General features: G+C 45.4%; 8 protein-coding genes across 8 annotated transcripts; 1 reads left to right on the forward strand and 7 right to left on the reverse strand.

Annotated features, from left to right (window-relative positions):
* Positions 1-108: 108 nt before the first annotated feature.
* cyc4 (putative terpene cyclase) lies at positions 109-1,595 on the reverse strand (the record flags this gene model as incomplete). The annotated part of the gene is made up of 3 exons (XM_007318623.1): positions 109-815; positions 874-1,162; positions 1,216-1,595. The coding sequence occupies 3 exons, from the start codon at positions 1,593-1,595 to the stop codon at positions 462-464; spliced, it is 1,023 nt and encodes a 340-aa protein (XP_007318685.1).
* A 1,756-nt stretch (positions 1,596-3,351) lies between these two features.
* Positions 3,352-4,445, reverse strand: SERLADRAFT_468322 (uncharacterized protein; the record flags this gene model as incomplete). The annotated part of the gene is made up of 6 exons (XM_007318624.1): positions 3,352-3,643; positions 3,702-3,841; positions 3,896-3,977; positions 4,032-4,136; positions 4,192-4,274; positions 4,356-4,445. The coding sequence occupies 6 exons, from the start codon at positions 4,419-4,421 to the stop codon at positions 3,499-3,501; spliced, it is 621 nt and encodes a 206-aa protein (XP_007318686.1).
* On the forward strand, positions 4,433-5,953 carry SERLADRAFT_390288 (uncharacterized protein; the record flags this gene model as incomplete). Its single annotated transcript, XM_007318625.1, has 4 exons — positions 4,433-4,556; positions 4,616-4,806; positions 4,866-5,736; positions 5,787-5,953. 2 exons carry the CDS (start codon positions 5,071-5,073, stop codon positions 5,859-5,861), a joined length of 741 nt encoding a protein of 246 aa, XP_007318687.1.
* Positions 5,954-9,455: 3,502 nt separating this feature from the next.
* On the reverse strand, positions 9,456-11,203 carry SERLADRAFT_468330 (uncharacterized protein; the record flags this gene model as incomplete). Its single annotated transcript, XM_007318626.1, has 6 exons — positions 9,456-10,019; positions 10,091-10,339; positions 10,399-10,520; positions 10,605-10,646; positions 10,715-10,975; positions 11,036-11,203. 6 exons carry the CDS (start codon positions 11,109-11,111, stop codon positions 9,918-9,920), a joined length of 852 nt encoding a protein of 283 aa, XP_007318688.1.
* Positions 11,204-12,044: 841 nt separating this feature from the next.
* Positions 12,045-13,982, reverse strand: SERLADRAFT_468333 (uncharacterized protein; the record flags this gene model as incomplete). The annotated part of the gene is made up of 9 exons (XM_007318627.1): positions 12,045-12,287; positions 12,342-12,953; positions 13,032-13,111; positions 13,169-13,213; positions 13,275-13,281; positions 13,334-13,407; positions 13,462-13,586; positions 13,642-13,719; positions 13,799-13,982. The coding sequence occupies 8 exons, from the start codon at positions 13,863-13,865 to the stop codon at positions 12,659-12,661; spliced, it is 771 nt and encodes a 256-aa protein (XP_007318689.1).
* Positions 13,983-15,868: 1,886 nt separating this feature from the next.
* Positions 15,869-18,693, reverse strand: SERLADRAFT_468334 (uncharacterized protein; the record flags this gene model as incomplete). Its single annotated transcript, XM_007318628.1, has 23 exons — positions 15,869-16,009; positions 16,061-16,118; positions 16,173-16,200; positions 16,262-16,321; positions 16,396-16,496; positions 16,595-16,634; positions 16,737-16,752; positions 16,812-16,823; positions 16,883-16,907; positions 16,963-17,000; positions 17,061-17,086; positions 17,136-17,161; positions 17,219-17,236; positions 17,294-17,402; positions 17,460-17,473; positions 17,526-17,607; positions 17,662-17,797; positions 17,843-17,949; positions 17,998-18,078; positions 18,129-18,160; positions 18,225-18,260; positions 18,319-18,478; positions 18,556-18,693. Coding segments are annotated over 12 exons (570 nt in total), but the record flags the coding sequence as incomplete, so codon positions are not given.
* A 169-nt stretch (positions 18,694-18,862) lies between these two features.
* On the reverse strand, positions 18,863-22,122 carry SERLADRAFT_415696 (uncharacterized protein; the record flags this gene model as incomplete). Its single annotated transcript, XM_007318629.1, has 21 exons — positions 18,863-18,943; positions 19,007-19,269; positions 19,325-19,382; positions 19,437-19,464; positions 19,538-19,597; positions 19,669-19,769; positions 19,879-19,895; positions 20,011-20,097; positions 20,159-20,183; positions 20,246-20,283; positions 20,369-20,394; positions 20,444-20,469; positions 20,527-20,544; positions 20,604-20,712; positions 20,770-20,795; positions 20,842-20,923; positions 20,982-21,194; positions 21,249-21,397; positions 21,695-21,879; positions 21,937-22,022; positions 22,066-22,122. The coding sequence occupies 17 exons, from the start codon at positions 21,089-21,091 to the stop codon at positions 18,914-18,916; spliced, it is 1,104 nt and encodes a 367-aa protein (XP_007318691.1).
* Positions 22,123-22,438: 316 nt separating this feature from the next.
* On the reverse strand, positions 22,439-24,839 carry SERLADRAFT_449439 (uncharacterized protein; the record flags this gene model as incomplete). Its single annotated transcript, XM_007318630.1, has 8 exons — positions 22,439-23,066; positions 23,120-23,388; positions 23,446-23,587; positions 23,648-23,748; positions 23,810-23,976; positions 24,030-24,210; positions 24,271-24,349; positions 24,411-24,839. 8 exons carry the CDS (start codon positions 24,837-24,839, stop codon positions 22,920-22,922), a joined length of 1,515 nt encoding a protein of 504 aa, XP_007318692.1.
* Positions 24,840-24,909: the final 70 nt, after the last annotated feature.

The following is a 24,909-nucleotide window of genomic DNA, read 5'->3' on the forward strand; positions in this document are numbered from 1 at the left end:
AGAGTCTCAGAGTGTGGGCCATCCTGCTCGAGCTTCAAATTGTTGAGGATTGAGAGTGAAAAATGTCACCGAGTAACTGAGTCGTGGTAGGAACAACTAGGGAGTTTCAGTAGTAAACAAGTGCTGATATTGTTTTCCTCTAGTATTCATAGTAATATATATATCTGATTGTAGTTTATGATAACGAAGTTAATGTACCAACACAGATAAATAAGTAGAATGTGGGTCCAAAATACATTGGAGAACAATATAATAAGCTATATGTATTATTTCAGGGCGAGGAAATTAGGGAAGGTCAGATTACAATTATAGGAAAGAATTAAACTCGATAATATGGTCCTTCGACCGTGATTTCTACAGAGCGCTCTATCACTCTGAGGGCGACAAACAGGGCCACCATCGTGACCTATCTCACGGTGTTGCCCTCAATGTCGCTCTCATCATCGCCTCTGTTCACGGGCTTATTCTTCATCATCGCTTTCCCCCTCCTGCGGTTTCAATGTGACAAGGCGTGTGCGCAAGACTTCATCGTGCATTGCTCCGAAATAACGCGGTGTCTCGAAGCTCCACTCGAGATTTCCAACGACCCATTGACCGAGGGCTTCAACATAACGGCCGACATCTGCATCTACAGACTTGCCCCATGAGGGTAATTTAGCCTGTTCTGCAGACCATGTGCGCATGCATTGGCCAAAGATGACTCCCACTTCGTCGGCAGCGGCCTGAAGGTCGATGCCTTTATCCTGCATAATGACCGTGACAACATTGTTGCCTGTGTGTCCCATTGCCTGCTCCATGTTATATGAATACACGTCCTGATGGTTTCATGATTAATATTGTGTGTAGTTTGTAACAAGCGGAAGAAATACTGACATTTGACCAGCATACCATGTCTACACCCGCGAAGTAGATATTCGTAAATGTAGGGTCGTCGAAGACTTCATCCGGAAGATTTAACCCGAGAGCCATTTCAGCGAGAGCAAAGCAGGGGCGGACAGCGCTGTTCTCGCGCCTGAGATGAGTATATGACTGCATACTAAGGACTTCGCGTTTCTCGCGAAGCTCAGCTTCCTTCGAAACTGCTTCTACATAGTTCGCACAATGTACGAGGAAACGACTGAAGCATCTTGGCTTGGTTACGGATACCATGCGTGCACGGAACCTGAGACGGACAATTAAATAAGGAACCATGCAGCGGATGAAAAAATGACCTACTCTTTTGTCATCTTGACAAGGATAGAATCGCTTTGATATTCTGGGTCTACCATGGCCCGAAGGAAAAGCTGGCAAGTCGCTCTCGCGTCTTTGCCGTCCATGGCATCGCTGAGCTCATCAACAACAAATAGGAGGTTGACAAAGTCGCAACAGGTTCGGAACTCCTCGTAGCCAGCATACGGATACGCGCGGCAGCAGAGTAGTTCATTACAACCTTGAACGAAAGCGGCACGTTTTTTGTCGGTAAAAACACCGTACTGATTAGCCCAAGCCCTTGATGCTGCACTGGCTTCTTTGTAATGAGGGTTCCCTTTCCCAAATTCCAAAGGGCACATTGCATGCAGATCAGGCAGAGTGAAGTGGGTGGTGGCTGAAGACATGTCGATGAATGGAATGAGCTATGGGGATGTCGACCAGTGAACTTTTTTGTACGGCTTATATAGTATCCTCTTAAGGGGCTGTCTGAGTAAGTCACTGTCGAGGAAACTATTACACGGGGTACACCGGAATAATATTCCCCGTCACGGAAGTTTCAACAACATGGACACACCGCACTGTTACGAAGGACTCCGAGTCAGGAGACATGCCCACACGTGAGGAGCGATTGAAAGCGCTGAAGGTAATTGCAGTGTTGTTTAACAATTTCATGCCCTCAAGTTCCAATGGGAGTGGTTTCAGATCGGGTTGATGAAGTTCCGGCTATGTGATTGAAATCCTTGTCAGTTTAAAGATATTTTATCTCTATATGGATCCTAAATATCTCCTCATAGTGTAAAGTCAGCAAATGTGCGTGCTGCTTAATCAACCAGAAGAAGCTAAACATAATTGAGTCAGTGTCGGTCACAGCGCCTATGGTTCCCAAACATACCATAGCACACGGGGATACCCTCGGAGTTTCATTATGCAGCGTATGGCGCTATAAGCTAGCGCCTATGGATATCCCGTCGTTACTGAACAGGCCTGATGTATTCAGTGCAAATCATTCTTCGGAGAGGAGCCTGTGGAATGATCAGATAGTTTTAAAAAACCAAAGATATGACACTTAGGATTCGTCCCGGTATTTGTTGATTGACCGCAAGGAATACATACGTACCACCGTGATGGAATGCAGACAAGAGCAAGCCGTGAATCTGCGTTACGTTTTCACTTGAGTTGTACCTGGATCTTGCTAAATCATGGAACGGTAGAATATAAATTTACCACCGGTGAAATCCACAAGTTAATTTAGGAGGATTAAATTGTAAGGTCTCACGAAGTCACGTTTAAATGTTTACCGGAGGCTTCCTTAATTCTTCCTAGGTGATTTCCCGACTCAGTGTCTCATTCTTACAGAAAGCACCAACGACTGTAGTGGAAAGATAATTCTCTTTTGCAGCGAGGGTGATGTCCTTCGGCAGTTTGAAACAAGCAAGAGCGAGTGTTGAATATTGAATAAGCGCAGCGTTTCAACGGGACGATCGCACCGATGGGCGCTTCTGCTCAAGAGAATCAGCGTCTATTGAAAAGGACAGTATTAGATGATAGCTATGCTCACTTCAAGACTACCTGCCCAGGTGCTAAGATGATCGGTTGTGTTCGGCTGCGGCGTGGAGGTTAAGGACATCGCCTCGTCAGACATATTGAAGAGTGCGCACTACAACCATTGTTTCGCGGGATATTTCGGACATGGTATCGCGATAGTAATTCAATAAACACAGGCTTGCCTTAGTATCTCATCAATCTCATGGGATCCACAAAACACGTCAAGTCCTCGGAGTGTAAATGTCGAAGTGACCCATTTATGTTCAGTGGGGAGGTGCAATAGAATACCGATCTCCATGCCAGGGCTCCAGTGAACGTACCAAGCTATGAAAGGCAGAGTCCTGTCACAATGAGATCAGGGTATCGTATCCACCCTAGAAGCTATAATAAGACAGGCATCACCACAGATTTATTGTCAAGCCCTTGCAATGAAAGAAAAACAGAGATCACATGGCACTTTCGAGATAACGTGTGGGTTCCGGAGATTGGCGCGCCCAGCTCGTGAATGCCCAGTGTTCCCCTGCATATGTCTATGCTTATTGGCCCATCAGTATAGTCTTACCAAAAGTTCCGTCGAGGGCGGAGTACAACAATCGTGTGACGGACGCCACGAAGTCAATGATACAGAGTTTTCTATGACACTGCTAATGTATACATTGTGAGCGACACCAAATGGGTGAGAAAGCAATAAGTGAATTAAAACAGTTTTTTTTTTAATACGAAAGGAGCGAGAGATATACACAAACCCAGGCTGCCGAAGGCCTAGAAACATATACGATAGCTTGCATACCGCCCACTAGTTTCACTTGGTCGGGTTATTTTGACGACTTGGCCACGCCTCAGCCCATAATAGCGAGCAACAGGATCAGCCAGTTGTATTCGCGGTAGTTGCGTTTCTTTCAGGCGGCTAGAATGCAACCCACCAAAAAGTCAGCCAACCAAATTGAATTTATTTGAAATCATACTATTTTTCCAGCAAAGTTTTCTTTTCCTCAGGTGTGAGAACTTCATGTTTTGGCACCAGAGTGTGATGGGTGATGTTGACCAGAAGATCAGACTCGGAGAACTCTTCTAACCGATACTGGGCGGCCATAGCTGCAATAACCTGTCAATATCATACATCAGGATCATATCGCAGGATGAGCACATTAATATGGACCTTTCGGGCAGACGGTGTCATGTTCCCTGGGAAGACTATTATGCCCCGCTGTATAGACTTTTCCTCAAGGATACCCAGCAATCTGAGATGTTGTCTCCTGAGAAAACAGCGGATTTGAATAGATATTATGACACACTTTCGCATTGTTTTCACTCCTACACTCTTTTCGTCAGAGAAGAATACAAAAATCTGATCTGTTGGGTTCGTCCGGGAGTTTGTGAAAAAGTTGAGCTGATTGCGACTAGGCAGTGTTCAGAATGAGACAAGCTCAATACAACAAAATCCCCTGAACGTACTCAACGCTGCCTCCGTTGTTTGCATAGTGGGACCGAAAGGTAACTAGATCCATATGAATTTCATCGTCTGAGACTGCAAACCCCTAGATTACATTCAATGCACAGCATCAGATAGAAAGCACAGGTTACGATGTTATTATCGACACAAAAGATGCAATACTGACTCTGTCTTTGACCAATTCATGGATAGTTCTGTTTACTTTCCATAGCTTGGCTGTTTCGTCCTCCATCAGAGTGGCAGAAAAAGTCGGATTGGAACTCAGACGTTACAACTGGCGCTATAACCCGCTCATCCATTAATGGCTCCAACCACATCCAATGGCGGCACCCAGCTCTCCTCCATTGCGCTTTCCAATGCGCTTATGGTCAGTCTTATTTGTTTAACGCACAGATTTGGTTTCTTATTAGTGTTACTGGGCTGTAGAACAAATTGAAGCCAGCTAAAATATATAAAGGCGCCGTCGAACCTTTGCCACCACCAACACCCGGAAGTTATACACGCTCGAATGCAGGACCACGGCATATCACTGGAATAAGTTTCGACGACAGGGGAGACCAGATCCTGACAGCTGCTGAGGACGAGACTTTCCGGCTTTATAATTGCAAAACTGGCAAGCAAGTTCCTATCTATTCGACTCCATTTACCACCACTTATCTTGCCGCTTCCTATACAGACATTTGAAAACTCTTTATTCGAAGAAATACGGCGTGGATCTCCCTCGGTTTACCCACAAGAACACTGCTATAGTGCATGCCTCCACTAAAGAAGACGACACGATACGGTATCATTCGTTACACGATAACAAATACTTGCAGTACTTCAGAGGCCATAAGCAACGCGTCGTCTCACTCGAGGTTTCACCCGTAGATGACGGATTCATGTCCGGCTCACTTGACAAGACCGTCCGTCTCTGGGATCTCCGCACCCCTCACTGCCGAGGCCTCCTCAACCTGCCTTCAGCTCCCATCGTTGCCTACGACACAACAGGTGTCGTATTTGCCGTAGCCGTCAACCATTACTCGCGCATTCTACTCTACGACCAGGCAAATTTCGACAAAGCCCCTTTCCTCACTATCACACTCGAAGATCCCACCCTGGCCCTAGTAAGCTATCCCCCACGGCCGATCTACATGACCTCGCTATCCTTCTCTTCAAACGGGAAATACATCCTTGTCGGCTGTTCTGGCGATGCGCACTATATCCTCGACGCTTTCGAAGGTCATTTACTGGCAAAGCTCGAGGGACATATGGGATTAGAACGACGGAGGCTCGACGCACCGGTAAGCATCGACCCGGTCAAAGGGAACAGCGGGGAGGAGGTTTCGTGGACGCCTGACTCTAAATATGTGGTTGGAGGGAGTTTGAACGGTCGAATCATCGTGTGGGACGTGCAGCACTTGCCAGCTCGGACAGGCACCCCAGATTTAAAAACACCTCCAACGCGTATCCAACCTCTGGTAAATTTAGAAGGCCATCCAGGACCGTCTAGATGTGTAAGGTTTAACCCGAGATTTGCCATGATGGTCACCGCTGGAGCTGAGCTTGTATGTCGCCTTGGTTTGTTGCCATAGCTAAAGTACTAATTAACGTGTAGGCATTTTGGCTACCCGACCAAACAGCGGACAACGAGGAAATCGCAAAGGAGCTGCTGAAAAAGAAGTCCAGTTGATGTACTACTACACTTATATTAGACGTGTAATTATACTATTATTATCTCGTATTGCATGCCTTCTGAAGGTTGCTTTCTCGAATTTATGGGATCAAATTGTTTCAGTGTGACCTCAAATGCTCAGAAATTTGCGATGCAGAGGATAGCAAAACTAGACTAAAATACATTGGATCGTGCCTCGCACAAAGTAAAATCATTGCCCGGCCTCTTGGATGGTAGTACACCCAGAAATAATAGAAGAATGAACCAGCAATCCCTACATGCCGATATATAACAATGGCCACGGCATCGAACCCTATGACTGTGCCAGCTGCGCAAGCGAAATCTGGTTTTTCGAAATATCTGTAGAGAAATATGCGTTCTTCAAGAAAACATCGCCCACCTAGTAGAGAACAATTTAAATGAATAATCAGAGGTTTACGGCAGGCGACGATGCAACTTACCAGCCACTCATCTGCGCCACCCACTGAACCAGCTTGAATACCGGACATACAGGTGCCCGTAGGGTCATTCAAATCCATAGGCAATACTGTGATGTCACTAGGATCAATGGCGAATGCCGCACCCCCAAAGGTAAGAGCCAAGCTGGAATTCATTGTGCATGGCACAGTGCAAGTTCCTTGAGAATCGCAAGCTCCACCCAGCATCTGGTTGATTGTTGCGGCATCCTGAGGAGGTGCCATGACGAGAGTGGTACCAGTGTCAAGGATAGCAGTCCGGTTTGTAAGTCCAGAGTCGGCGCCATTGACGGTGAGAGCGGTCATGGCTCCTTCCCAGAAACCTTGCGTGTTGACGTTGGCGAAGGTTACCAATGAGTTGGCAACGAACTTGGTTGCGTCAAGTCCACCAAACGTTACTTCACCATCGTTGAGCTGATCAGAAAGTCGAGAGATCTTGAAAGACGTTATTGCTGAAGAAATAAGACCAGCAGATGCAAGAGATTCAACAGGGGTTGGGACGCCTTCCTCGGAAAGGGTCTGGTAACGTCGAGTCATAAATCCCTAAACTAAGTTGGGATCTTAAAAACCGACATACCGATTGTGCAAGACCCATCAAGCCATCAAAAGGCACGGTGTCACTGGCAAACTGAACAGACTCTTCATTGGCTACCCCGAAAGTATGTGCGTTCAAGGCAAGACCGGCGATGTTGACGTTGTCTTGGCAAAGAACACCAGCAACGGCACCAGAGCCATATTCCACCTGGAACTGTTGGGTGGACTGCTTGAAGGAAGTTGAACTCTGCGAACCAAGGAATGTGTGGTTTCCCTGAAGAGTATATTTATTAACGACCTATACTTTGTGCTCGTCAAAACGGACGGTAAATAAATTACTTACGCAGGTTCCTCCGCCTTGAGCCTGACAGGTTTCACTGCCAACCCAAAAGTCGGCTGATCCCGAATCCATCAGAATCTTGAAGTCCTGAGCTGGCGTTCCAATTTGAACAGTGGCAATGTATCCGACATCATCAGCTCTAATAAGGATATTAAAATTATAAATTAACAAATATTGGATAAATCGAACTTACTCAATGTCTAGTCCAAGGGAGTTGTTAGCCGTAGGTGTGTTAGCAGCTGTTAACCCGCCGTTTTGTGCGGCTTGTATATCGATTTGGGAGACTCCGGTGCTGTTGCCAGTAGTGGTGCCATTTCCAGAAGTTGAACCGGTTCCAGTAGTGGTACCGTTGCCAGTAGTTGATCCCGTACCGGTGGTAGTACCGTTGCCAGTAGTTGAACCTGTTCCAGTAGTGGTGCCGTTGCCAGTAGTTGATCCCGTACCAGTAGCAACACCCCCGCCAACAGTACCCTTTCCAGCAGCACCTTTGCCAGTAGAAGTACCCTTGCCGGTAGTTGATCCGGTGCCAGTAGTAGTACCGTTGCCAGTAGTTGAACCAGTTCCAGTAGTAGTGGTACCATTGCCAGTAGTTGTTGATCCTGTACCCTTGCCAGTAGCACCCTTGCCAGTATCACCCTTGCCAGTAGTTGATCCTGTACCAGTAGTAGTACCGTTTCCAGTCATTGACCCAGTACCAGTAGTAGTACTATTCCCAGTCATTGATCCAGTACTAGTAGCAGTACCGTTGCCGACCATCGTTCCATTACCTCCCATTATATCACCAGTCATCGTACCATTGCTTCCAACCGGCATATCAGCACTACGAAAATCGAATCAGTCACGTCAAATCCGTTGGCTGGCGTGACAAACCCAGCTCACCCTGCTTGTCCGTGTGCAATTTCACCCGCACCCAAAGCACCTGCACCCGCTGCACCCGCCGCACCTGCTGCAATACCTTTAGCAGCCTTGCCTGTGCGGAAACGTCCGCTGAAATTGCTGCCAACTAAAGCCTCCGACTCCGAGGTCTTTGATCGTGCGACAAGCTCGCTTTCGAGCATGGAGACGCGCTTCATGAGGTTTCTGCGGAGCTCGTCAGCCGAGGGCTCTGAGCGCCCGGTCATGCGTGCGAGACGGCGGTGGCCACGGTTCTTGTGCTGTTGGATGAACTAAACGGGGTGCAAGGTAAGTCATGGCATGTGAAGTGATCTGGCCTCTCGCCTACCAGGTGAGGGTGTATGTCAGTCCGGGTTTGGTGAAGCCGTTTCAAAGGCAGTGTGACCATTCCTGGGTTGGCATTGCGCCTGGCTGGGACGGCTGACACCGAGATAGCATAGAGAAGGCTGGTGAGGAGGACTGAGATCGAGATATCGAGCTTCATTTCTGGACAACAAGCAAGTTCAGGAAGTAAAAAGAAGGGACTGTTTGTCGACTAGCGACTAAACCAAGATCAACTAGGTAGAGAAGAGATGAAGAGACGTAAAAAGAAAGGAAGGCGCCTGGCCCAAGAGTATGCAGGCAAGAAAGAAAGCGAGGAAAGAGAAGAAAGTGGGCGATCAAAACGAAACGAGCATTGGGACTGGGGTGCTTTTATATCCCACAGGAGATACTTTCGTCCTTTGATCCTTCTCTTCGTTGCCAGCCCACTGGATTGGGAAGCTGACGTAATGAGAAGTGGCTGACTGCGGCCAAAGCTTGAAGCCCTTTTTGTCATTCTCCACAAGAACAAGGATTCTGAACCCCAGCTGCGTTGACGACCGTAAAAAAAGCTCCCATCCAAGCATGCCGTCGTCGTACCTGGTTTCATCCTCGATGCCTCTTAACCGGCATCATGCACATCGCTGGATCACTTGCCTGTGCTCGAAGATGTTCAAGATACAGGTTTCATCTTGATCTGCCAAGCCACTTGCTTTTTTAATCCATTATTTATGATTTCAAATACGTCGAACTTCAAAGGTCAATCGCCAATTGTCATTATCACCATGAATCTTGTCCCGCAAGATAGTTTTAAGGGCGTTCAAAGTCATCTTCACGATCTTCATCACGCCAGTTCTCACAGAAGCCTTCGATTCATCTCCAGGACACCGACTTTTCCAACTAAAGCATCCACTGTAGTCCGATCGCTAACAGTCGGGTATATCATCAGGATCCATCACAAGCACTGCCAACTGTTGCATCAGATTCGAGTTCGCATTATCTTCCTTCTAGATAGCTCTTCAGATATCCAGATGTTCATTTGCCACTCGACTGTTTAGCTGGTGTAAACAATCAAATGGTGCGTCCCTAAACTGTGATACTATGATGAGCGTGCATTGGCATTGTTCAGAGACAATCACAAGTCCTGGATGGCTCTTGTTCTTTGTAGCGCATGCTTTCGCGCACCTATAACCGCCTTTACATTGTTAGATGAACTGGGAACGTAACAGCGAAGATTGTGCGTTCTTGAAATATCACAGGCAATAATAACTCGGATGGGTTGATCCTTTCCAAGCAGTCACTCACGTCAACCTTCTGATGTGTTCAACTTGAACAAGGGAAAAAACGTCATGTCTGTCCCACAATGCACCAATCATGACATCTCTTTCAATAATAGAATGATCGAGGAGTTTGGTTCGGGAGATTGCGCATAGGCTTTGGGTTATTTCTGTGAACGGTGGACGGGAACACCCCCCATTCATCCAAGTACACTAAATGAGTTCGGTTCTGCAGTTGCCAGAGCTACGCTGGTTACAACTTGGATTTGGTACCGATAGAATCATGTGGGAGAGGCAAGCTATGTGACTGGGCATCAAGGCTGATAGTTTCGAGGGCCTCGTGATACAAATACGTCTGTAAAAGCATGGTTTGTATGAAAACCCCACTTGGAAGCCTCGGCTTTTGGGGACAGCTTGCTTGCTTACCTTGATCGCCCCCCACACTCCGCCTTTCGCCAGGCCACTGACTTGAACTGCGACTTCCTCTGCTTTGCTCAACACGCCTTTCGTCCCTTCCGCACCAGGCACTGCATGATCTATCATATGCACATCTAGAGCCTCTGCTGGTGTGAATCTGTGCCCCTCCAATGCGACACTTCGTCTCGTCGCGGGTAAAGCAACTTTGGCGCGAAGAAGCGCTGAAAAAGAGAGTGGCCATGGTGCGCCAAAGTGTATCTGAAGAGGATGACGTGATTCAAAGTGCTTGAATCATGACGGTGAGAGAGACGATGTACCTCATTCATGGATAGCCATGCACGCCGTTTACTTCCATCTATCATGACTCGATAATCGCAAGCTAGCGCCAGCATCATGCCTGCTGCGAACGCGTGACCATTGATGGCTGCAATGGTGGGGACTAGATGTGTAAAATCGAAACAAAAAACATAGGCCAGTGCAAGGTTAGTGGAGTATCCACAGACAGCCCTAGTGATATACGCACTTGGGAAAGAGAGAAGGCGTGATAGGAGAGGATTAGCAGTGTCTGCATACGAATAGCGACGCACCACGTCAAAGCCCAGTTTGAGTTACAAAAGGCGGTATACCACTCACAAGTAAAGAAAGCCGGATTACCCTTCACGCTCTCGTAGTCAAACCCATTGCTGAAGAATTTATCTTGATTTCTCTTGCCCACAATAATGAGTGCTCCTTTGCCGCCTTCCTTGTCCTCAGACACATTGGCGGCTTTCCAGTCCTTGGCCCAGTGGTTCTCCACGATATCTAGAGCAGGACGGAATGCTTCGTCGATGAGCCGCTTTGTAAGACGAGAATCGTCCCCATTGTGCAGCTCTATGATCCAAAGACCCTGCCGTGCTTCATTTGACACAATAATCAGTCACATTTGTTGCCAGTCGAGTAGATTTATGAACCCACGATAGGTTATGGTGAGGATAGGGTCGGTTCCAGGGAGAGAAAGCGGGTATGCTTGTGTGGAAGTGTCAGGTTCCATCGTGCGGATATGTCAAAGACGTTGTGAAGATATATAAGTACAGTTTTAAAGCTGGGGACACCAATATAATTTATATAAAAGATAGCAGACACGAGTCGAAGTGGGTGAGACCCTATTTACCGAGCCCGAATCCAATCACACGTGAAATCCGCAAATACCAGCATCAGCCGCAAACATTGCATAAACTACAAGTGATCCTGGACCTGGAACGTTAACCTTTTACCGACTTTCTCAAGATATACGTTCTCTACAATCTCAGAATACACAGCGTCGAGTAGCAACACAGGATCGAGAGGACAGATATGTTCGATTTCAAGGCATACCGGCAAATCGTATCACGGCGGCATGGTTATAGATAAGTACGTCACATCTTTGGGGGAAGCAAGAATCATCAGGGTAGCTGATAGGTCATCGCAACAGCCCCTGGTACAACATCCTAGGGTATGAATGACCGTATAGTTACAGTATAGTGCATTGCCATATGTGCCCTCGCGGCCACGGTACCTTGGAAGGATATGGAGATCCATCGTTCAGAGGGAGTTTGCATCCCAATAGCCAATCTTGAAGGATCCATATAGCTCAGGATGGAGCTAGGAAGAATGTCGTATCTGCCAGTGCACGCATCGACCTTCACAGACATTTGTAGCCTAGAATCCCTGTATTTGAACACGAGAAAAAGACATACATATAGTTGGCACATTCATCTTCATACCCTTTCATATATAATTTGACCTCAACCTCGCCCTTGAGATTTGAAAGCTTGACCATGTTGGAAGAGTCTTGATAATTTCGCGACAGGTGATTATGCCTGTCTGGATGAGTACCGAGAGTGAGTGGAAAGGGATATCCGAGTCGTCCAAACAAGCACCAAACAAACCATTCCTTCCATCCGCCATGTTAGACCAAATAGACGGGGATAAAGCAGAATTCATCAAAGGTCCCACATATTCCTCTCATCCCATCTACCTAAAAACAATGCTCACATACTCACCTTTTGTATCCAGCCAAGCTGCAGGAGCGAGAAGAGCTGGTTCGCGAATCATGGGTGAAAGCAATGGAAGCGCGCCTCGTCCAGACCGAGCTGCAGAAGTGCCAGCGCTATGAGGGTGTGAACCACTTGGAGAACTGTAGATGGCTGGCAGATAAATATTCAAAGATGCTTACGGAGAACAAGGTGCGTGCCTCCCATTTTGTATACTTTTTGGTCAGATACTGATTTCTTCTGTAGGTGAAGGGGTATAAGAAAATAGATGTATGAGACTTAACATCACTGCGTTCTACCATCACCCTGAGCTCTATCTGTCGGCGAGACGGGATGACTTCCCTTCGTGATTGATATTCAAGTGGATTTGCCAAGCCTCACGAAATAATTCACAATTGGAACTACACAGAGTATCACGCCGAGTTCGTAAGTGTCCCTTACAAGGCGATGATGACTCTCATATAGAAATTAAACCAACTTATACCGTGCTCAATTGCTATTGTATTATTATCGCATACCAGCGATACTTTTGATCACATCCATTCACATTATGTGCCGCTTGTATCTACTTGCGGCTCTTCCTCTTGGAAGCAGACTCGTTGCCACTCATCTCATCCGCACTACTCGCAACTCCCTTCTTTCCTTTGCCTGCCCGGGTTTTCTTCAAATGGTGCTCAGGAATCCACTCTTCCTGGTATCCACCGCCACCGCTTGCTGTCACAGCACCAACAGGCGCACTAACCTCTGAGGGAGAGGGGCGCGTCTTTCTACGTGACTTCTTCGTTTGAGGCATGTAGGTCTGGTATGCGAAATATGAGGCACCACCCAAGAGTCCAAGGACGACGAGATATGTGGAAATACTAATAAAGCGAATAGACAAATGAGAGTACATTTTCGTTTAGCTATCTTTACCGTTGTTAAGAGGTGAGAATACGTACAGTTTGAAGTCAAAGAAAGATATTTCGGGCTCAACGACGGTGACAACAGAGTCGTACGCCGTCACGCGGTATTTCTCATCCTGTTATACGAGACTATTAGAAACTAACAGGGGTAAAAGGAGGAATATTACACGGACATCAACAACATGCTCTAGCCAGACATTCAAACGCAGATCACCAGGCTAGGAAAGCAAGGAAAATATGAGTAATACATTTCAAGTTATCACATCAATTAGATTGTACCTTGAATCTGTAAATTGCGTTAGAATATCATGGAAGATAGAACCGCACGAGACACTCACTCGCTGTGGAAGGTATAGGGGATTTGCAATTTCGAACCTTCCAACAAACGGAGGTCATATTGCAATGATGTGGACTAGAAATGTCAAGATGTCAGCAAAATAAATAGGGGCACTGGCGACAATCCTACATTTTTAATCAGAGTGTTCGTATCAGGGTTGTGGAAAGAGCCCGCAACAGTGGTAATGGTGACATTGCGCTCGGATTTGTTCTCTACGACCAGGATGATCTGATTCCGTTCTCCATTGACAACATCTACATAGGAGTAGACACTTTAGAGCAGAAGCGCATTGGCATGTATGTGACGTACGACCGAATGGGTTGTTTTCAGGGAAAGCAGCTTCAATCAAAATTTCTGGCTCAACAGTGTCGGTAGTTTCCAAGGTTGCTAGACAGATGGGAACGATCACATATAACGCAACCGTTAGCTTTGTATGACCTGGTGAGCATAGAAATATGTTGCTAACCAGCAGAGGCAGAAAGTAACCAGGCAGCCAAGGTGACGCTACTTCCGATGATAGATAGAAGACGCATTTTGTACAGACCGGGGGTAACGACCGAGAGCAAGATCAGGTACTAGATAACTTTGAGAATGAGGACGGTGACCAGCGTGAGTGGAGTTGGCCTCGGCGTATTCAACTTTCTCCTTTACAGGTTCTGCCACGTCCGCTATGGAAATACGTGAGGGCGGGCTTCAAAGACCCTAACCCTAATTATATGTCTCACGTGATGCATTTGGGACATGTTCGTGAAAGTCAAGTTTGACTGGAGAACATATCATTTAACTGAGGCACCATGGTGTCTTATCAGTTGTTTGCAACTCGAATATCTTTGGGAGGCAGTGAGGATTATCTATAGGTGAATTGGCTACCGCAGGCACTGACAGCTGCAGCACCAGCCAAGAGGAAGTAAACTTGAGGTCAGTTTTTTACTGCGTTCGTTGCTCAGAATTCTAACGTATTTCTTGTCATGATATAGCCATTAGTATTGCGTATTAGCACGTCAAGTCGGTTGTATACATGTTACATTTTGTTCAAAAACCGAACGGTCCGCACTTACAGTGACTATTTTTGCATCGTGCAGTACATGAATAGCTCAATCTGATCTATTTCGGGCTACCTCTACTCCGTCGAGCTTGCAATGGCATTACAATGGATGACGCCGATAGCTTTCATAATTACCGAACGATAATGCCAAATAGCGTCTCAAATGCGCAATCTACAATTAATCAGCCATCTTTCCGCATTCCCAATACGGGCGAACAGTGAACCCACACCCACACTTTGTTTGCGCACTCGATGCATAGCACTAGATGTAATATGTCAGTGTCCTCGCTGTAATTAATCAGTTGAGTAAAAATAGTGACTTGATCGGCGTACTGAAAGTTAAGACAGCTTGATACCCGATCACAATGACGGCTTGCTTTGGCGCCAGGTTTTTCGGAAGTTTGGGCATCCCCATCTATTCCAAGGCCCTGCGCTGACGAGTTCGCACCATATGTATCTTAGCATCTACATGCCGGCTATGTTCCTCATTTTCAATCATATTTGTCAAGTGAAGAGATGATCGGAACAAACGCCCCAAAGCAACCACATTATGACGCGTCTGGTCGGTCACCTACAGTCTACTGTCGCGTTAGTGGCGTTCATCGCCATATACTAACGACCGTGCCTCTGCTTTTAAGTTAAACCCAAGTAACCGTTTGGTTCGCGGAATTCTCGGCCGAGATTCGTTCTATCGTTTCAGTGTGGACCAATCTGATTCACATGAAAGACTCGGGATGGTCATTTTCCGTCGGCGGTGGCTCGATATTTTCAGCATTCAGGCTATAGAACCTTGGCACCACCTTACCCTAATTCCTTCCCCTCTCCAGGTGGCTGCCTTGCAATTTCATGACCCTTCTTATCTTTCGATATGAGCTATGCGTTGCTGACTTTTCGAGCAGTGCTACACGACTACCACCACGCTTTTAATTGCAGTGTGCACATATACAGTGCAACATGGAGCGAGTTCTTACATGAGTTACAAGTAGACGTTGAGCGCTGAGGCTTCAAGCTTCACTTCAGGCTTTCGGTCGGTAAGTTCAGTCTCGGGAATGTAATACCAAGAAAGTAACAAACATCATATTCGAAAGTGATACATGCAGTGACAGGGTTGCAAGTTTATTGCAGGATAATCTGATCCAGTGACACGATTAAACACCAAGAACAATATGTGTTCTACTTCTAGACCTGTAACACTAATATCAAGAAACCTCGAACAAATCTAATTTATCAAAAAATAAGGGTATCTGTATATCGGGTATAATTGAGAAGTAATAAATCAGAGTGTCAAGATAGAGAATGGAAGTTACTACAGCAGTAGTAGTAGTAAAAGAATGATAAATGTACTCGTCCGCGATTAGAGTCCGACAATACCCACGTCGGGGAAGGAGTCTGCCTAAGCAGACATATATGAGCCCATGTTTAGAGCGCTTCCAGCACTGTCTCTATGACGCGTGGTGCACAGTGTTTGTTGGGATGGTCTTCCTTTGAATTGTACTCCAAAAGTTCGACGCTCTTCGTCGTCTTGGCACTTGACTGGATGTGAGACAGATACAAGAGTCGACATACTGACATCTCCAAAATGCTCTGCATGACTCCGCGAATTGAGAAGTGCAATAAACGAGTTCACATAGACTACAGTTATGTCAGTAAGCGGTGGAATCAATTCCTAGGAGAAAGGCGTACGCTTGGAGAGTAAAAATTCGATTGCTGGGGAGATAGCGTTATTTGGCATCACCGCGCACTGCTCAGAATGTTACAACTGACTATAAGAAGATTGAGAAACAGTTACACATACTGCAATAATCGCGGCCAGAGAGCAGAGGCTGTTGGGTGAGAATTCATGAGACTACGACGGGGACTTCCCTATGACGATATGAGGTTCACCTTGTCAAGCACCCGGAACTACACACATAAACGACTATTCTTTTGATTGTTGTGTCCGTCCTATACCAACATAGCATGAGGATTAAAGAAATAGACGTGTAAGACATGAGGGAGCAAGCAATCAATAAACTTACTTTGAGAATCCAGTTCGTGATAAGGCCAGGAGATAGCACATGGATGCCGCAAGGAGGAAGTCATTGGAGGCGAGCACGGAAAGTACAGTTATAGGCTCCCACTGATTACGGTGGCGGACACGTATTACAGGTGATAATTTAGACGGCACGTAGAAGTAAGTGGAATGTGTGCGAAATTTCTGTAGTTAGGAGCACCTACTTTCACCGTCCGCAAATCGCTGTATAAGTGGCACTGAAATCTGGATGTAAATAAATATAGTCAGTGGGCCGAGATGACTGAGATGTGAATCAGAGGGAAAAGAACTATGGCAAAACCATTCTCCAAGAAGCGAGGAACTGACATGATGTAACATAGAACTTCAACGAGTCACTGTTAATCTGGGATACGTCATATTAATTGCTTGAGATGTTCTTACATATGCTGAAACCTGCAAAATAGAACCAGTGTCAAAAACGCGCCGTGGAAATGATACATTATGAGCAATACCTGTGTCAAGAGCTACGACAACAACCTATCATGATGATGATATGTGAGGATGGACCCAGTAGACGGACATATGCACATACTTGTATCACAGAAAGAATACGGTTCCGTCCCTTTCCCACTATAATCAATGAATGCAGTCAGTCAGAAATAGGGATCCATTTAACGAATCAAAACTTACAAATCCAGAGACGATGAGCATACAGACTAGTGCTCCTCAGTGCTTTCCTTGTTCAAGTATTCTGTAAAGACGCACCAGTGAACAGAGAATACGATAATCATCTGTAACATGCTCGCATTGTAAGGAGGATACATATAATGTGAATAAGTTTTACTAACGGCTATTATGGCCTGTGCCTTTACCAAATGAATCAAGACGGTGAAAAAGGGTAATTTGTGACAAGGTGGATTTACCTTGAAACTCTAAATTATTACGGTGAGTGCGAGGGGATCTGCAAAGTTTGTGATGAGGTGATAGTATAACATGTGCGAGATAAGAGCAATATGGATCGTGTCAAGCAACCTGAACAGTAGGGCTTCAGCATCGGCAATAATCCATTACGCCACGAGGAAAACCCACCAAAGCCATACAACCTTGAGGTCCGTGTATGTTAGCTTGCAGTACTGGTCAAGTAATTAATCATACCATTATTTTATAAACAACTCGATCATGCTTCCACTGAGTTTGAAGATATGTTACGAGTTGTAAATTTGTGAAACCATAAAAGCTGCAGTTGTAAGTGCTCAGCAGGAAAGTAGAAAGTCATACTATTATCACTCACACAGCAGAGAATAAAAGGCCGATGTAGTAGGCACCAAAGGAGTTGTTAAGACTGGGTAACAGGTAGGGAATGGCTGACACTTCGCTGTTGATATCCGACATTGTGAGCACAGGCGTTTGCCAGTGAAGACTGGACACTTGTGATGATTCAGAATAAAGGACAATAAGTCGAGATTCCATACAGTTTATATCATTTATGGGGGTCTTTGCTTATCCATACCGATGAAGAAAAGAAACACACATGGGCTTGTGGAAAAGCATAGGGGGCAATGCCTAGCAATTATCATCACTGAATAGCTCAGCGGCTGTACCTCAACACAGATATATCATGGCATACCGTGACATCATAAAACAGATCGGGACTCAGAATAACTTTGGTGTTTTAGGAGGATATTGATCGAATCTTAAGTCGTGCCTGCTGGCTTCCAGTGAGTTCGCTACTTAAATGCATCAAAGATGACACAGTACTGTCATAGAGTGTGTGTTACTGATATTTGTGGCTTTGGACATCATGCACATTGAACATTGAGAATTCAACCTAGATCTTTTGACAGGGTTGTTTACCATGGACTTTGTTCGAGCGTCCCCGCACAAACCGGACTGGAAAGAAGATGATCATCGAAAACTGGTTAATAGATATAGGAGTGACAAAACTTGCGTGAAAATGATCATGTAGCCGTGCCTTCTCGCTAACCATGAGAGACCAAAAAAAGATCTTCAAGCTTGCAACTTGAAGCGTCAGCCACCCAGATCTACTGCTCAGCCGGATTTGTGCACCAGATGTCTAATAACCATCGTTCTCCAGGCAGTCCCAGACCCAGTTTTTGCCGTATTTGCAGACCCCAGTCATAAGTAGAAATTTACAAATAGGAATAGTGTCAAGATATTTTCTCACCGCTTCAAATGTGCAATGAACTCGCAACGCTCATTACCTAACCGCCATTCAAGACTCCAGAAACGTCAGGTTTACCCAGTTTTGTCACCATACTTTGCTCTTCTGTCCGTGCCCTACTTAAATCTCCCCAGTTAGACCAAATCAAAGTACTGATATGGCGCTTGATATTAGTCAATAAACCCACTGCAGTTTTCAAATTCGAACGGAAGAGCAACAAATGATCGATCTACTGCTATATTTTGCCGTTAACTTCATCACGAGACCAAGAACCCCAAATATTGTAACCCATTTCACAGTTACATTTTTTGGACAGATAAATAATAAATATATCTTCATATTGGAGTCGAGAAGTAAGAAATCATAATGTCAATGCAGAGATTGGAAGGTACTGCAGCAGCAGCAAAAAGATGATAAATGTACTTGTCTGCGATTAGAGTTTGGCAATACCCACATTCTGGAAAGAGCCTTGGTAAGTAGAGTTAGGTGAATCCAGGTTTAGAGGGCTTCCAGCATCTTCTTTGCAACACGGTGCATTGGTGCAAAGTGTTTGTCGGGGTTGTCTTCCTTCAAATTGTACTCCAAGATAGGTTTGATGTTCTTTATCTTGACCTTTGACTGGATGCGGAGCGGCTCCAAATGTTGACAAAGTGGCATCTCCAAAACATTCTGCCTGGCTCCGCGAATTGAGAAGTGCCATGAATGAGTTCACGTAGACTGCAGTCATCATATTAATAAGTAGTGGACTAAAACATTGGGGAAAAAGACGTACGCTTGGAGAGTAAAAAATCAATTGCCAGGTTGATACTGTTATCTGGCATTACTGCACACTGCTCTAAATGCTATAACCGAATATATGTGAACCGAGAAATAATTATGCATACTGTGATAATCGCAGTCAAGGAGCAGATGCTGAGGGTAAAAATTCAAAGTTTAATCATCAGATCACTACGATGGGACCTCACTATGACAATACGAAGTTTACCTTGTCAAGCACCCAGAACCACACACATAAAGGGCTATTCTTTTTATTGTGGTGTCCGTTCTATACCGACATAGCATGGTGAAATGAAAAGATGTGTAAGAAATGCAAGAGCAAGCAAATAATGGGCTTACTTTGAAAATCCAGTTCGTGATAAAGCCAGGAGGTAACACATAGATGACGCAACGAGGAAGTCGTTAAAGGCGAGCACAGAAAGCACAGTTATAGGCTCCCACTGATGCACGCATATTTCAGGTGAATGGTTCCGACGACGGGCGGAGATGTGTGGAATATTTATGATCAGCTAAGAAATATTGAAAGTCCAGCAATTAAAGACACCATACTGTCAACATCTCCAAATCTGAGTACAAATAACACTGAGACCTAGATGTATCTTTAGTCAGCGAGCGAAAATGACTGAGGTGTGGACCGAAAAAAAAGGACTGGGACTAAATTCCAAGAATCAGGGAACTGACATCGCGTGCAATTGAACTTCAACCCTTCGATATTAGTCTGGAATTTGTCATAGAGATTTCTTGAGATGTGCTCACGCATGCTTAATCCTATAAAACAGTACCAGTGTCAAAAAAGGCGTCATAGAAGTATTATATTGCGAACAATTACCTAACAGAAGAGTTATGGTGACAACCTATCATGACGATAACACATGAGAGTGTCCTGAGTAACTAGACATGAACATGATGCACATACTTGCACCAAAGAAAGTATACGGTTCCGTCCCTTTCCCACTATTGTTGGTGAGAGTAGTCAGTGAAAAATAAGCAGCTCTTCCTCAGATCATGAGGGCTAATCATTTTACCAAACAACACTTACAAATCCAAAGGCGATGAACATAGAGGCTAGTATCCCTCAGTGCTTTTCTTATTTGAGTGTTCTGTGAAGACGCACCAGTGGACAGATAATATGATTATCATCTGTAACAGGCTCCCATTGTAAGGAGGATACGAAGAATGTGAACAAATGCTACTAACGGTCATTATATTTTCCCCCTAAATCGAATAAATCAGGATGGTGAAAAAAGTTGAAAGCAATGACACGGTGAATTCACCTTGAAACTCCAAACTATTACCGAGAGTGCAGGGGGATTTGCGAAATTTGATATCAGGTAGTAATATAACATGTGCGAGATAAAAGTAACATGGATTGTATCGAGCAACCTGTAAAATAAGGCTTTATCGTCGGCAATATTGCGGCACACCACGACAAAAACCCACCAAAGCAATACAACCTTAAGGTCGGTCTATGTTGGCTTCAAGTTGCAGTACTGGACAAATAATTAAACATACCATTATCCTGTAAACAACTCGATCATATTTCCACTGCGACTGGATATATATCACGAGTTGTAAACTTGTGAAGCCATAAAGGCTGCAGTTGGAAGCATACATAAGTGCTGCACGGGAAAGTCATAGCAATTGTCACTCACATAGCAGCAAGCAAAAGGCTGACGTAAAAGGCACCGAACGAGTTGCTAAGACTGGACACCAGCTGGGGAATGGCTGACATTTCGCTATTGATATCTGGCATTGTGAGCATAGGCGTCTGAGGACTTGACACTTATGGGGATTCAGAGTAAAGAACAATAAGTCCAGGTTCCACTCAGTTTATATCATTTGCGAGGAGCCTTTGCTTGCCCGAACTGATGAAGAAAATCAACATACAGCGAAGTGTGAAATAACATATGGGGCAATACCTAACATTCACCGCCGACTAGCTGTACTCTGACGCAGATATATCATGGTATACACCGTATAACAGATCGGTGTTCGAGAGAGCTTCTAGTGTTTTATGGGCGTTGATTGAACCGCCACCGGACATAGCTTCATTGGATTGGTCATGTGCCTGCCAAATTCCATTGAGTTAGCCACTCAAATGCATTTAATGTATTTAATGTATCACTAAGATTTCTAGCTTCAAGTTGGATGTGGAAGACGTAAAAACCAAAGGTGCATTCGATCAAACCTAATGTTGTCGCACTCGTCCTGTATCTTTTGACGGGGTCGACCACACATTAAGACCAATCCGGATTGGAAAGGAGATGATCATTCGGAACCGATCAAAAGATATTGAAAATAACGACACTAGTGAGAACATGACCGTGTAGCTATGTTTTCTCGTTAACCATAAGAGAGTACGTACTAAAAAGTAGATTTCGAATCGACATCCACGGCGTTCTCGCATAGGAAAAGGCACGTTTTACTTATGGCCAGGCAAGTTGGTGGTGTGCTGAAAAGTGAAACAAAGAGAGTCGAAATACACGTCGCTTATTCGAGGGGTCCAACGCGTTATGGGTGCAGGTGGGGTGAGCGTTTCTCCAACGGGCCCTATCTTAGGTTCATCAGTTTACTAGCATCAACAAGTTCTTGCGGGAAGAACATTACCATGGACTTGATGATTTTAGCACTTCGTGGGCTATGGTGATCGATTCTCTGCAAAATCAAAAAAAGAATGGTCACGTGACCCATCACTAATATATTTAGCAAGTGTACACTTGATCATCGCGAACTCACATTCTGAGAACCTAATCAGCCCCATGTCATGTCTTTCGTAAGATCCTCCAAAAGGTCTGAAAGATCTGAATCCTTGAAGTTGGGATAACATAAGGTTTGCAAATTGGGAATACCACGACGCGTGCCTTTGTCGGTCCATTTGACAGAAAGCGCAGTCGCATGAGGCCAAGTAAGGACCGATGTCATGAATACCATCAACCAATCGCCCGTTGACTCCACAGTAGCATGCAATACGGCTCACAATATTTCACCCGTTCATCGCAACGATGGCCAAGATCGAAGCTTCCCATTCGTGTCGTCCATGCCTGCAGTGCTAGATGTAGCTCTTTCATGAACCATGTTGTACATAAAGATAAAAACACATAAACTACACCTGTAGGGACGTCTCCAGCTCGAGGGACGACGAGATGAGGTGAGGACATGTAAAGTCAAGCGATATTGATACCTTGATAAGATACAACAACACTAACGATGCGTCGATCGAGGGGGTCGACCTAAGAGCAGAGGATAGCATGTAGAATGGATGCGTGCAAATGATGTAGACATATGATACTGCTTGAAGAAACGGTGAAAATATTATTGCACTTGAACTTGAAGAAGTCGAAGAAGGAAAGTATAGACGACGAAGAGGAAAAAGTACATGACCAAGACCAATATCATAGTTCCAACTTAGGTGGATGACAGGGGTGGGAAAAGAAACAAAATAAACGAAGAATGTAGATCACAAAATGCAGGATGACTGTTACAGGGGACCGGTGTTTCTCCCAAAACGGCAATGGTAGAGTTTTGACGGCAGAGATCCAAAAGTGGGGAGTTGCTACATCGAGCTTCAATATCAGTTATAGCATTAGCTGCTATAGTTCATCCGCGATATTCATGGACAGGTACGGATGCTGAAGAGCCTCGCGCACAGTAATCCGTTGAGAGGGGTCAAATGCCAACAGACGCCGCACAAGATCCAGGAACTGCCGATTAACATGATCCGTGGGTTGGATCACGTCCTGTTTATGATATTGGTTATTCACTACTCGATGTGCGTAGTTATTCAGCTTACATGAAGAGCGCGCGTTGCGCGCACGTCCTTCTTGCTTTGTCTCGAAGCTTTGGCCTTTGGCCAGTCAAGCTTGCATCCTTCTTTAAAGAAGTCTGGCTTCGAACGTGCGCCAGCACGAGCGAATCGATCTGACATCTTGCCCATGACCATTTCCATCATTGCTAGATGTTCCAGGTTATCATGGGTTTGATAAAGTGCGACGCCTGTGTAGAACTCGACAAGAATGCATCCTAGTGAATAGGCGTCGCAAGGATACGACCAACCTAAGCCTACAATCACACGTATAGGTAAGCGTGACCGAGCTTATAAATAAATAGGTAGCGTACCTAGTATAATTTCAGGTGCACGATAATGTCTCGTGGAAACAACGGTTGAGTGGTATTCCTCTTCAAAGGTCGCAGACCCAAAATCTATGAGACGAATGTCCGTACGTTGCAATAACCGTTTGTTTCGAGGTTGTGTATTCCGCTGTTAATGATAATAGTATTAGTTGAATAGACGCATTGGAAAAACTAGTCAAGCTGGTACCTTTCCTGGAACATGCACAGGTATTGATCTGTAGTCGTTGTGCACAAGTAAAATGTTCTCCGGCTTGAGGTCCGTGTGTATTAAGTGTAAATCGTGCAGGACTGGCAGAGAGTACTCCGTTAAATTACGTGAGAATTAAGAGCATATAGGGTGGGAGCTTACAAGCTACGCTTCCAAGTAGTTGTTTAGCAAACGACTGTATGTGATTTCGAGGAAATGGGGCAAATTCATTCTCTTTCAAGAAATCATACACACACATCCCCAGTAATTCCGAGACTAGACATATATGATTTCGATGGTCAAACCAATGCAGTAGATGGATACATTTGCTGGACAAAAACGGTTAGTCGATCTCTGGGTAAAACTTGGCATGGAAACTGACTGTATGTTCATAGGGTCTCGCTCTTTCAGTTTTTGGAGGACTCGAACCTCTATCTTACTGGCGTCGCGGTATTTAGGGATTGCGCGTATAATCTTGATAGCTACTCTGGAGTTAGTTTGAGTGTCGATGGCTTCTACGACTTTGCCAAATGTTCCCTGTCCAAGGAGACGGACAGTGCGATCTAGACAACGACAATCCGATCAGATCACAGCCGATACGCACGTTTCGAGGGTAAACTTACAGCGTCGATAAATAATGTCATCTGGGACAATAATGTAATGGCCCTCCTTGTCGTCGCAAGGTACAGGCCCTTTAGATGTCTAGAGATGAAGGAAATCGATATGAGTGAACAAAAGTAGGAATGAATAAGGTGTTACGTACATCTTCCGCGACAGGCCCGCTGCCGCTGGCCCATGATTTGGAGGCAAGTTGGGGCTGTTGCTGCTGAATGACAGTAGCGGGCTTCTTTGTGAGTATCCCACGAGAGTCGTCGACTGGCTCGCGCTTCCTTTTCTTGAGCGCCGGTGCCACGAGAGCTGCGGAAGATGTGCTCGCAGACAAAGCCTGAGCTTCGGCAGCAGCGCGAGCTCTTGTTCTTATCGGAGCCGAGTATACAGGTGGTTGATAAGAGGCCGAGTAGGCGTTGGTATGTGTTGTTGCGGGAGATATTGTGGATGGAGGCGGAGTGTCTTCAATAACGATGACTTCTCGCAATCTGCCGTGACTGTCTACCTCTTGAACTTCGCTGTAGCTGACGGTGTATTGATGTGCACGTTTTCTCTTCCTGGAGGCGACGGAGGGAGTGGGCATTATTGTGGGATTGGTTACGAGAGCAGCATTGAGAGATTGTGGGTGATACTGAGGCAAAATTGGATGCTGG

Source organism: Serpula lacrymans (assembly GCF_000218685.1).
Source record: "Serpula lacrymans var. lacrymans S7.9 unplaced genomic scaffold SERLAscaffold_7, whole genome shotgun sequence".
NCBI lineage: Eukaryota > Fungi > Basidiomycota > Agaricomycetes > Boletales > Serpulaceae > Serpula > Serpula lacrymans.